General features: G+C 54.3%; 1 protein-coding gene across 6 annotated transcripts in view; it reads left to right on the forward strand.

Annotated features, from left to right (window-relative positions):
• LOC104866589 (CMRF35-like molecule 8) overlaps window positions 1-6342 on the forward strand; it is a 13389-nt gene extending 7047 nt beyond the window's left edge. For 2 of the 6 annotated variants that reach the window (XM_010630721.1, XM_010630722.1), the window contains exons 4-7: window positions 1021-1166; window positions 3960-3997; window positions 4174-4281; window positions 5630-6342. In XM_010630721.1, the coding sequence (XP_010629023.1) occupies window positions 1021-1166; window positions 3960-3997; window positions 4174-4281; window positions 5630-5794 (457 nt within the window). In that variant the 3' untranslated portion in view covers window positions 5795-6342. The other 4 variants (XM_010630723.1, XM_010630724.1, XM_019208430.1 and 1 more) reach the window with 4 other exon arrangements.
• The last annotated feature ends 5420 nt before the right edge of the window (window positions 6343-11762 follow it).

The raw sequence follows: 11762 nt of genomic DNA on the forward strand, positions 1-11762 counted from the left end.
AGAGAGAGAGAGAGAGAGAGAGAGAGTGTGTGTGTGTGTGTGTGTGTGTGAGACCTTTAAGAGAAGACGGGGCTGAGGGTGAAGCTCCGTGGTAGAGACCTTGCCTAGCATCACATCCCCAGCACTGCGAAAAACTAAAGCACTTAAAAAAATGAAAAAGACAAGAAACTACAGCTATAAACTGGGGCATGAAGGAAGGCGTCCGCCGTAAACGTGCTGCTGCTTCTCCACGCGCGCGGAACGGCAGAGCTACGGGGTGATTTATCCCAGCAGTGTTTGTAATCACACAGAAAAATGAGGGCAAGGCCACAGAGGAGGGAAAAGGTCCCAGAGCAGTTCTCGGAACAAGCGGCAGAGTCCTAGGCCGCCGTAGAGGGGTGTGGTGACGTGGAAAGATCTCGAAGATGTATTGTTAAGTCAAAACAGAATGGTGTTGCCTCCGTGTGAAGAAAGAAGGGAAATAATATTCATTCGTATGTGCCCTCTGCAGTTTCTTTTCTTTCTTTCTTTTTTTTTTTCTTCTTTTTGCGATGCTAGTGATGGAACCCAGGGTCTAGTACGCGGTAGGCAAGTTCTAGGCGAGCACTGTACATTCATGCGTGTTTGTCTATGGATACAGAGCCTAGGATTGAGTACACTGTGTGTACAGGGGAGGAGCTGGAGGATGCAGAGATGGGAGGTGTAGAAGGGAGATATGTTATTTGCCTTTTTCAAAAATCTGACTTATGTACATATTTGAAAAGTCAGGGAAGGGCCGGGCGTGGTGGTGCCTGCCTGTTATCCCAGCACTCGGGAGGCTGAGGCAGGAGGATCACAGGGGGTTCCAGGCCACCCTATACTACACAGTGAAACCCTGTCTCAAAAACAACAACAACAGCAACAACAACAAAACAAGCAAAAGAGGAAAGACAGGGAAGCCGTGAGGGTGTTGCTGGGCAGTGGAGCATTTGCTCAGCATGCACGAGGCCCCCAGGGTAACCCCCACTTCCCCACAAGGCACTATTACATTAATTAATGTAGCAAACGTCCTGGAAGGTGGATGCCCCCTCACCTCGCCTGCCTCCCCGCAAGGCTCCCTGTGCTGTTTTCCTTGCTGGCCGTTCTGCTGCTTCTGTTGGTGGGGCTCTCGCTGCTGGCCTGGAGGATCTGGCAGAGACGGCTCAAAGGTGAGTGGGCTCCTGAGAGCCCTGGCCCTGCCCCAGGGACCCCTGACCCAGGGTGCTTTGTTCCTGACCGCAGCTGTCACGGTTGGTCAGCGCTCTGTCCTGGCTCCTCAGAGGGCACTGAGAGCACCTGGGGCCACACCTGGTGGCTGGCACTCTGGAGCTGGTCTTCCTGGGGAGGCTCCCGGAGGAGGCCTTTCCAGCTGGGGCTGGGGTGTCGCCCTCTTCTGCTTTCCACACCCTCCAAATGCTGTCTGGCCCTGCTCACTCCTCCCCACCCCATTCCTGGGCCCTGGAAGGTCCTTCCCTTTTTTTTTTCTCTCTCTCTCCCTCTTCTTTTCTTTTGAGACAAACCAAAACTGCAAACAAGGACCAAAAGGTATAATAGATACTGAGAAATGAGAAGAAAAGGAAAAGGGGAACAAGGGAGGGGAGAGGGGAGAGGAAAGAAAAGGACAAAGGAAAAGAGAGAGAGACGAGGTCTTGCTAAGTGGCCCAGACTGGCCTCAAATGAGTGATCTTCCTGCCTCGGCCTCCTGAGTTCTGGGACTATGGGCTTGCACCACCACAGGTGGCTAAGGAAGGCCCCTTTCTGTGACTGTTCATCACCTGGCTCAGCCTGAGCCTCTCCTGGGTTTGCTGTGGCACCTGGAATGCCTCCCTGGTCCTCTCTTTGGCTCATTTCTTCCGGACTCCAAAGGCTAACCTCAGCCTCCCTCTCCTCTAACATCTTTTTGCTTCCAGGACCCCAAGAGTATCTGAGGGACCCTTCCTGGTGTGCCTCCGCCCCTCACCTGTCACAGCCCTTTAGGAGCTAGACAGTCCAGCTTCCCTGACTGCCTCTGTAAACCTGTGCCTTCCTGAAGGCCAGGGCCATGGTCCTAGGGGCCCGCTATCCATATCTGTTGGGTTTAGAAGCTGTTTGTTTGTTGTGTGTGTGTGTGTGGTACTGGGGAGTGAACCCAGAGTCTCTGCACTGAGCCACATCTCCAGACCTTTGTAAAATTTTGAGGTAGGGTCTAAGTGTGCTACACCTTGTTTAATGTGAGTTTTCATACCTCCAGCCACACAGGCACCCCAGGAAGCTCCAGGAATCCTGTAGCCCCATTTTTCCTCTGAGCTCAGATTGACAGAGAGCATGTGTGAGGCCCCTGGTACCACATCCAGCACTCAGTAAATAGGTGCTTAATAAACACCTGAAGACAGGTCAAATAAGTACAGGAGCTAGGTGTGTGGCACACACCTGTAATCCCACCTCAGGAAGACTGAAGCAGGAGGATCCCAAGTGTGAACCCCACCTGGGCAACTTAGCAAGACCCTGTTTCAAAATAAAAATTAATTGAGGAAAGAAACACAGCGGAAGAGCACTCAGGATCCCATGAGAGGAGGAATCTCAGGGCAACCTTTGTCTGTTTTGGCCAACACCTCAGGCTGGGCTGCAGTGAAGTCGGAGTGGCAGAGATGGGTTACTCTGTCCACGGCTGCAGGTAGAGCTGGTGTGTGCTACCGGAAACGGGATGGGAGTCTCACAACACTCACTTCCGGCCCCTAGGTAGTGCACATCTAGGGAAGAGTTCAGCCCGGCACTTCTGCATCGGATGAAGGGAAAGAGGACCACTTCCGCTTTCCCTTCTGCTTTCTGCTGTCACTTTCTGGAGCCTCACATGGACACGTGGACGCCACTGCCCATGTGTGGTTTCCCAGTCTGGTCTTCCCCAATTCTGTGATCTCAGCAGATCCCGTGCTCTTTCACCCAGAAAGCCTCTGGCTCCCCAAATAGCCTCTTCGTCTTTCCAAAAGGGGTATGTGATTACTGGAGGGAATTTGAAAAGTAAGAAAAAGCACAAAGAAGGAAATAAAGTCTCCTAGGCTTAGTGAATGATAACCAAAAAGCCCACGCCCAGGGAAAACCAACCACTGGCACTGAAGGCACATTCCTGCAAAGCTTTCTAGGCCTAGGTGTGCACATATGATTTCTTAAAGAACTTGCTTTGTACCATGGATTCTCTTATTTAGATCAGTTATTTTCCACTTAATATATTGTGCAATTTCCCCTGCCATTAAGGAAATCATGGGCCACAGGGTCTGCAGGCAAATGAGTGGATTCTACCTTGTTGAGCAGACCCTCAGGTACCAGGAGAAGGGCTTTCTGTTCCAACATCCTGAACCTTTGCGCCTTACGTTTCCAGTCCTCACCCTGTCACCTGACAGTGAATCTGGGCTGCTGTTTTCTCGCGCTAAGCCTTACTGCTCCACCCCGAGCCTGACCTGCCTCATCACATCCACCCGCAGCTCTTCCTCCCAGCCTTCCCTCGTCATTATTCACACAACAGAGCTGTCCTGAGCACCGCCGCTGTGTGCCAGGGCTTTTCCCTTGAACCCTCGCCCGGAATGCAGTGTCTCTCTGTGGCATGCGGGGCAGTGGGCTCTGGGCTCCCTGGCCGTGGACCCAGACCAAGGGTGAGTGAGCTTCTGCTCGTCAGCTCCTGGGTCCCCAGATCGAAAGGGACAGGGTGTACAGAGCAGTGCCAGAAGTCAGGATTTCCTCCCCCTGCAGGCCTCCCTCCTCCGGGACAGCAGGTGGGTGGCTGTCTGTGAGGGACAGACGCCAGGCTCGGGAGCGGGAGCAGATGCCCCTGAAAACCTCCCCATGGCTTGGTGCCGTCAGTCCTGGGTCTCTGCAAGTCCAGGGCCTCCTTCCTCTGCTGCCTCCTGCCTGCCTACACCTGGCATGTAGGGATCCCACCCCCGCCCTGGCTCAGGGGTTCCACCTCCCTCTTCCCCCTTTGTCTCTAGGTGGTGATCCTTCAGGGCCCAGCCAGAACCCCAGGCAGGTAAGGGAGGCTATGGCAGGAGGTGGATCTTCCCAGGTGGGCTGAGCAGGGAGCGTTCATTGCCTACAGAGGCACCGCAGCAAGATTGGGGCTGCACACCCACAGCACGGGGTGTCTGCAGAGAGGCAGAGACAGGGTGGGGCAAGGGCTCCCCGGACCTCTCTCGCCCACCACAGGCCGGTGAGAGGTGGGAGCCTCAGTACGCAAACCTGCAGCTGCACACATGGTCCCGGCGGGAAGGGCCGGTGACGCCGAGGCAGGTGGAGGTGGAGTACAGCACGGTGGTGAGTGGGAGCACCAGGCTCCCCGGCACAGGGACCCTGGCCTGTGTGGGTGGCACCACTGGGGAGTGGCCAGAGGGGGAGGGGCCGGCTCCAGAACAGGCGCCCAGAAAAAGGGCGAGAGTGGGTTTTGCCCACAGAAGGGCTTGGTGTCACTGTAGCTGGAGGTGGGAGGAGGGAAGTGTTTCGGGTGGCCCCTGACCATGGCCCAACAGTCCATAAAAGTGCAGCATTTCTGGCACCTCCTGCGTCCACACACTCAGGGCTAAAGCTGGTGATCTGTCCCTCCCTGTAGGGGTCCCGTCATCTCTTTGGCCTTTCAGGATTTTGTCTCTTACCCAGTGTAGGCCAACCCTTAGAACACCTTAAAGCAGGATCATGGGATGGGCTGCCCCCGAGCTCCTGCCTCAGTGTGACGCATCCTTTAGTGGGTAGGGGTTCAAGCAGAGGCTGGGGAGAGACGTAAGCATCAGACTGGGGCTGCCGGAGGGACCACCCAGCTGGGAACCCACTGAACCCATCTTGGATACACAGACTGAGGCCATGGAGGGTTGCTGGTCTGTTCCAGAAAAGTGCCCAGCTCCCTGGGATGTGCCCCATCTGGCACCACGTACCCAGGCCGCTGTTCCTGCACCATGCAGAAGACCCTGACCTTTGTCATTTCCATGTCCCTGAAAGCCATGTGCCTCCCTGGCCTGCCACCAGTCTGCAGAGGGTGAGGCGTGGTTTCACCCCAGGCCATCGGAGCAGCTGGCGGTGTCTGTTTACACTTGATGGCTCCCGGCCAAGAGTGAACCCCACCCCTTCGTCACATGTCTTCTTAGGTCCACACAGCCACCTGGGCCTGGGACCAACAAGACTTGCTCGTCTAACCTAGCGCCCGATGATCTCCAAGTGACCGGGGGTGGGGGCACAGTCTCACCCTTCAGCCAGCCCCCTTCGGCCAAGTCAGCGACAAGTCACGACCTGTGCTCGCAGCACGGAGGAGCCACTGTGGTGCCCTCTGCCATTCAATCTCTGCCTAGAGGGCTGGAGTCCTGCAAAGCTGCTTCTGAGCCCTTAGGGCAGGCCCGCTATAGAGTCACGGCCAGGATGTTCCTTCCAGTGGAGAATAGCGGTGTCTCCGGGAGCCCCAAACCCCTCAAGGTCTTGTAGAACAAACCTGGCTAAGTCAGCCTTGAGGATCCCAGGGACCCCCTGTTCCTCTGATCTCTGCTCTCCACGTAGGGCAGAGTATGTGGGCGGGCAGAACGGCTGATCTGGGTGCTGGCAGGAGGAAGAGGCCAGGACAGTGGGGAGGCGGCAGCCCCCACAGTGAAGGCTTCTTTGGGCACTGGGGGTCTCTCTGCAGGCAGTCGCCAGGGAAGATCTTCACTGTACCTCAGTGGTGTTTGATTCGCAGAAGGAGGACTCTAACGCCAATGGGGCTCCTCGCCAGGGACCCCAGAAGGAGGAACCAGAGTACAGTGTGGTCAAGAAGCCCGGGAACTGCCTTCTTGGCCCATCTCCCCCTTAGCCTGCTCCCTCGTGGGGAGGGCCGTCCCTCCCGCACCCTAAGCCCAGCTGGCTTCCTCGAAGACAAGCAGGAACCAGGGATCCGCGGGACCAGGGGGCCTCTCGTCTCTTTCCTCTATGCCCTGCTGCTTCCCGGCCGTGCGTGGGGATGACCCGGCTTCTCGGTCCCACGTGACTCTAGGAGTTGCCACGGCTCACATCGACGACACCTACAGAGAGCTTTGTAAGTCACAGCCTGCTGGGCGAGGAGAGCTGAGAGCCAGCAATGTTCCTGTGCAGAGGGTCACAGGGCGCCATGCAATGTCATCTCCCTCCCCACCTCCCAGATGAGGACACAGAGGCTCAAAGGAGAAAAGGCCGACCTGGGGCTCCAGGACTGGTGGCGAGATTCTCTGGACTCTTAGGTTTATTGTTCAATCGATGAGACAGAAATAAAGTTTAAACTATCTTCTTAAGGGAGAAGAAGAAAGTGACTGAAATGACGCCTGCCGTGTCTGTGGCCCACATTAAGGGGAGTACCTGGCTTTGATGCCAGAGGAACTTTTTGTTTGTTTGAGACAGAATCTCACCGTGTAGCTCAGGCTGGCTTCCCCCTCCCCCAGTACCAGGGACTGAACTCAGGACCTTGCATTTGCCAGGCAGGCACGGCGCCACCAAGCTACATCCCTGGCCCCAGCTCAGGCTGGTCTTGAACTCACCGCGTAGGCCAGGCCGGCCTCAAATTCATGACGATCCTCCTGCCTCAGCCTCCAGTGCTAGGATTACAAGTATGCACCACCACACCCAGCTCACAGAGAAACTTCGAGATGCAAGGGGGGGCAGCCTTCAAGTTGTCACTGGGCGGGGAGGGTCAGCTGCTCTTCCCTCCATGGAGAACTCAGCAGTTTTCTTGCTGGGCAGATTTTTCAATTTGAGGTACACAGTGACCCAGGCTGTCTGGAGCTTGTAGTGGCACAGTGACTTCAAAATTTTATTTGCTGCCGGGCATGGTGACACATGCCAGTAATCCCAGCGCTCTGGAAGGCTGAAGAAAGAAGATCGCATATTTGAGCCCAGCTTGGGCAGCTTGGTAACTTAGTGAGCCCCTTTCTCTGGACACAGTGGTGCACGCCTGTAATTCCAGCACTCAGGAGGCTGAGGCAGGAGGATCATTGGGAGCTGGAGGCCAGCCTGGGCTACATAGTGGGTTCAAGGCCTGGCTGCATTACATAGGGAGGACTTGTCTCAAAACCAACAAACAACATTAAATAGAAAAGGGCTGGGGGTTTGGCTTAGTGTGAAGGCCCTGGATTCAATTCCCCGCACCACAAAACAGAAACATAAGAACAACAACCCCTGCCCTGCCAAAAACAAACAACAAACAAACAAACAAAAAACCTCACACATTTCTACACTCTTAGCTACTCCAGGTCTTGCTGATTCTCATCCTTAACAAAGCTTTGACCTTCTGTCTTTAAGAAATAAGAGTTGAAAGCAAGGGCATTTGATCACTGACATTACAACCAAATGGTGCCTGTGGGCTTTTTCTCTGCCTGTGTCTTTCGGAAGATTCCTCAGAGGGTAAGTGTCTCCAAAGGGTAGAGTGATGCTCTGGCTGGGTCTTCTTTAGATTTCATTTACTTTTTGGGGTTTTTTGTTTGTTTGTTGTTGTTGTTGTTGTTTGTTTTGTTGGGACAGGGTCTCACTATGTAGTTGAGACTGACCCAGAACTCACTATGTAGCCCAGGCTGGTCTCGAACTCAGTGATCCTCCTGCCTCAGCCTCCCGAGTGCTGGGATTACAGGCGTGCGCCACCCCACTCGGCTCTTCTTTAGATTTTATTTCTCTGTGTGCACGCGTGCATGAGTCCTCCTGGATACTACCCCGTCATTTCACTCATATCCTGCATTGCAGAGGGGGAAACATGAGCTCGCCACACAGGGGCACAGCGGGACACAGCCAGATTGTGCTGGGTGTTGGCAGTGGGGCCTGTGGGTGCAGCGAGCCCTCCCCAGGCCTCAGCCCCAATCTGGCTGGCAAGACTGGGTAGGGCTAAGGGTTCTTCTGCCTGGGAGAGCACGGTGGGAGCTGGGCCTGCGGATGGGACCCCATTCCCCTAAGGAGGAAGTGGGGAAGCTGTAGCCAAACGTAGCAGAGAGCTGGGCACCATCACTGGGAGGCTCCAGTCCAGGGCCTGGGGGCGGCCCAAATGGGTGCGGGGGAGGCTTCCTCTTCCTGCTGTGATTTGCTCATCTCCAGGGAAACCCAGGCTCCCGCCGCACAGCTAAACGTAACTCCCCTACCAGAGCTGCTGGTCCAGCTTCTCTTTCCTTTATTTACCACTTCGCCTCCTCCTGTCTCTCCATGGTGCCTAGGGCATCATTCATTTCTCACTCATTCATTCCAGAGCACCCATGGGCGCCCTGCTCTATGCCAGGAAGTGAGCTGGACCCCGGGGGCACAAGGACATGCGTGACACAGCCCTGCACCAGATGAACTCTGGGGCTCAGGGGGATATGGACTTGGTCCTTCTCCACCTACCCCCCACTTGGGAGAGAATGTTTCTTTAGGTGCTTCTGCTCCACCAATAGAGGCAAGCGCTGAGTGCAGTGGAGTGTTGTCATCGCAGTTACTCTGGAGGCTGAGGCAGGAGGATTGCAAGTTCAAGGCCAGCCTGAGGAACAGCCTGTCTTGAAACAAAAAGGGCTGGGGAGCCGGATGTGGTGGTGCATGCCTATAATCCCAGCACTGGGGAGGCTGACGCAGGAGGATCGCTGTGAGTTCAGGACCAGGCTGGGCTACATAGTGGGTTCCGGGTCAGTCTCAACTACATAGTGAGACCCTGACTCAAAAGAAAAGAAAAGAGCTTAGTGAGTGTTCAGGGAACCAAGTGTGCAATGAGCCCCCCGCCGTGTTTGCCCCGGAGGGTGAAGGAAGGCAACGTTTTTAAAGGTAGAATGAGGATGTTACAGAGCTGGTTTGGAAGTGGTTACGCTCATCTGAATAACAACGGTGGCATCAACACAAGGTTGGGCAACCAGCGGCTGGCACGCATCATCGTGGGGGGCCTTTGTGGGAGGCTACAGTTCTTTGTGTAGAGTCGCTGTGATTTTGGGCAAGATTGTGGTTTTGGCGGGGTCTTTTGTGACAGTCTTTGTCATCAGAAAAATAGGGGTAAGAACTCCCTTGAATGCTGAAATCTAATCCCCACTGTGAAGTATTACGAGGCCAGACCCAGGGACCTGTAAGAGGCGATGAGGTCAGAGTTGATGGGTTAAAGGATTATCTCCAGAGTAGACGTATTTAAAAAGTTGATCGGCTCTGTTTCCTGTGTGTAGCCCTCTCCCCATTGATTTCAGATTCTGTGAGAGCCCTGCACCAGCAAGCTGGCCTTCACCGGATGCTGCTTCTCAACCATCCAAACAAATCTCTTTTTCCTATAGATTTCCCAGTGTTTGTTTTCTGAGACAGAGTCTTGAAGTCACTATATAGGCCAGGCTGGCCTCGAACTCATAGAGATCTTTGGCCTCCTGAGTGCTGGGATTACAGGTATGGTATTCCAACAGAAGATGGATGAACACAGAGACCTCCAGTTGGACATGAGTGAGTCCATGTTGATTCGACCACATTCACACTCCGCGCTCTCTTTGAAAACTACGCCCCCCCCACACCCAATGACAATCAGTACTCAGAGGTACCACCATCAAAATTCACCACTGGGGGGAAAAATTCACTCTTGGGCTGATGTTGTAGCTTAGCGGTGTAGTGCTTGCCTAGCATGTGCCTAGGAGCTGGGTTCAGTCCCCGGGACCGGGAGTTGCGGGGAGAAAGAAAGAGAAAGAAGAGAAATTTGCAATTACACACAGATTTCCTGCTTTTGATGGAGAGAGTGCTTTTCATGGAGGAGCTAAGTACGTGGCCACCACACTTGATAATTTTTCCTGCTTCACTCCAAGCTCAGGACACAGAAGAAATGGAATTTAACAACTTATGGCTGCCTTGAACCCTAGACGGCCCCTCTTCAACCTCAGTTCGCAATGTCCAGCTTTTCTTTTCCTTGGCTCTAATCAAAGTCTTTGGCAATTCTTTTCCATTACCTGTCTCAGTACATCTCTTGGGGTGGGGTGGGAGGACCGTAGCAGAAATTAAACCCAGAGCCTTGACCATGCTAGGCAAGGGCTCTACCACTGCGCTACACCCCTAGCCCTTTTTCTTTCTGTTTTTTGTTTTGTTGTTTTGGGACAGGGTCTCACTATGTAGTTGAGACTCACCTGGAACTTACTATGTAGCCCAGGCTGGTCTCGAACTCACAGCGATCCTCCTGCCTCAGCCTCCCGAGTGCTGGGATTACAGGCATGCGCCACCACACCTGGCTCTTAAACTCTTTTCTTTAGAAAGCTTTGGCAGAGACTCAGCAAAACAGATGGGACTTGGAGAGTCCCAGACTACCTGGGCTGACAGAGGAGGCCCTCCTGGTGCTACGCTGGTTGACAAAATAATGAGCTCCAGAGATGTCTAGATTGTAATCTCTGGAAACCGTGAGTACACTTTTTTACTAGGCAGAAGGTACTTTATACATGTGATGATGTGTTTGTTGGTGGGGTGAATGTTGAGCCTGAATTATCCAGGTGGGACAGAAAGGCCAGGAAGCATCAGAAGTGAGGCCCTGGAGCTGCAGGAGGGGCTCAGGAGGGAGGGGGCTGGGCGTGTCAGGATGGCCACAAGCTGAGCCTCAGGTGATGGGCCAGAGCGGGACCCTGACACAGCCACAGGTGGGCAAATGGGCACTGCTGAGTGGGCACAGCTAACATTTAATGCCCGACGTGACAGTACTAAGATGTGGGGCCTTAAAAGTGAATTAACCTCAGGCCAGAGCCCCCTGTGGGGTCAAAGCCCATATAAAAGGGCTTAAGGCGGAAGGGGAGCCCCATTTTCTCTTCTGCCCTCACCTGGATCCCAGAATCTTGACCTTGGACTTCCAGCCTCCAGACCCGGGAGGAAATAACCTTCTGTTCTGCCTAAACCAGCGGGTGTGTGGCATCTGTGAGGAGCAGATGATGAACTGAAGGTTCAGGGTGCGTTTGTGAGGTGGTCTCAGTTACTTTGTCTTGTTGCTGAGACAAAATACCTGATATTCATTGTTTAGCTCACAGTTTGTAGAGGTTTTAGTCCATAATCAGCTGTCTCCAAGGCAGGGTGGCATGGCAGAGGAAAAATAGTGCATGGCAGGCAGAAGGCAGCAAAGCAAGCAAGGGATGACCACAGCTCTTTGTATCTCTTGTATCTTCTTCAGGGAGGCTGGCACTCTTAATCCTAGACCCCCTGATCCTACACTGCCCTGTGAATCAAGTCTAGCATCACACACTGTAGATTCAGCCACCTCTGAAAAAAAGCCGCCTAAGCCTACATGAGGCATGCGGGGGGGGGGGCTCTACACAGAAGCCAGAACAGGGGATTAGGGTGAAGTCCGTGGGGATGGACTGAGGAGGATGAGGGAAGCTGGGTGACCCCACCCCGATGAGAAAGTGAGGCGAGGGACCCACAGCCCAGCTGCAGCTCACCCGAGGGTCAGTTCAGTCCTACTCTTCTGCAGAGGGCGAGGGTCAGTGGGAACCACGAGGCTGCTGCCCACACAGATCTGGTTCTGAGTTGTGTCCATAGACGTGGTCCTCAGAGCCCTGGGCAGCCAAGGATGCTCTCCAGCCGAGGGGAGCTTGGTCTGTGAGGCCACCTCCTCCTTCTCCCTCCACTCCCGCGGCCGTGGGGAAGGGATCCAGGACCTAGCATGCCCTACGCAGTGCTCCACCACCGAGCTGCACACCCAGCTGGGTCTGCTGGCTCGGGCTTTGTCCTCTGCTCAGTCCTCTGCTCATTCCTTCCATTTGTGCAGCTTCTCTGGAGAAAGAATTGGTCTCCTCTGAACCTGGTCTATCAATCTTGCTGGTGGACTAGTGTCCTATATCCTATGGAAGCTGGGACCATTTACCCTA

Source organism: Fukomys damarensis, unplaced genomic scaffold (assembly GCF_012274545.1).
Source record: "Fukomys damarensis isolate Sample0158 unplaced genomic scaffold, DMR_v1.0_HiC HiC_scaffold_23, whole genome shotgun sequence".
In the NCBI taxonomy this organism is placed as follows: Eukaryota; Metazoa; Chordata; class Mammalia; order Rodentia; family Bathyergidae; genus Fukomys; species Fukomys damarensis.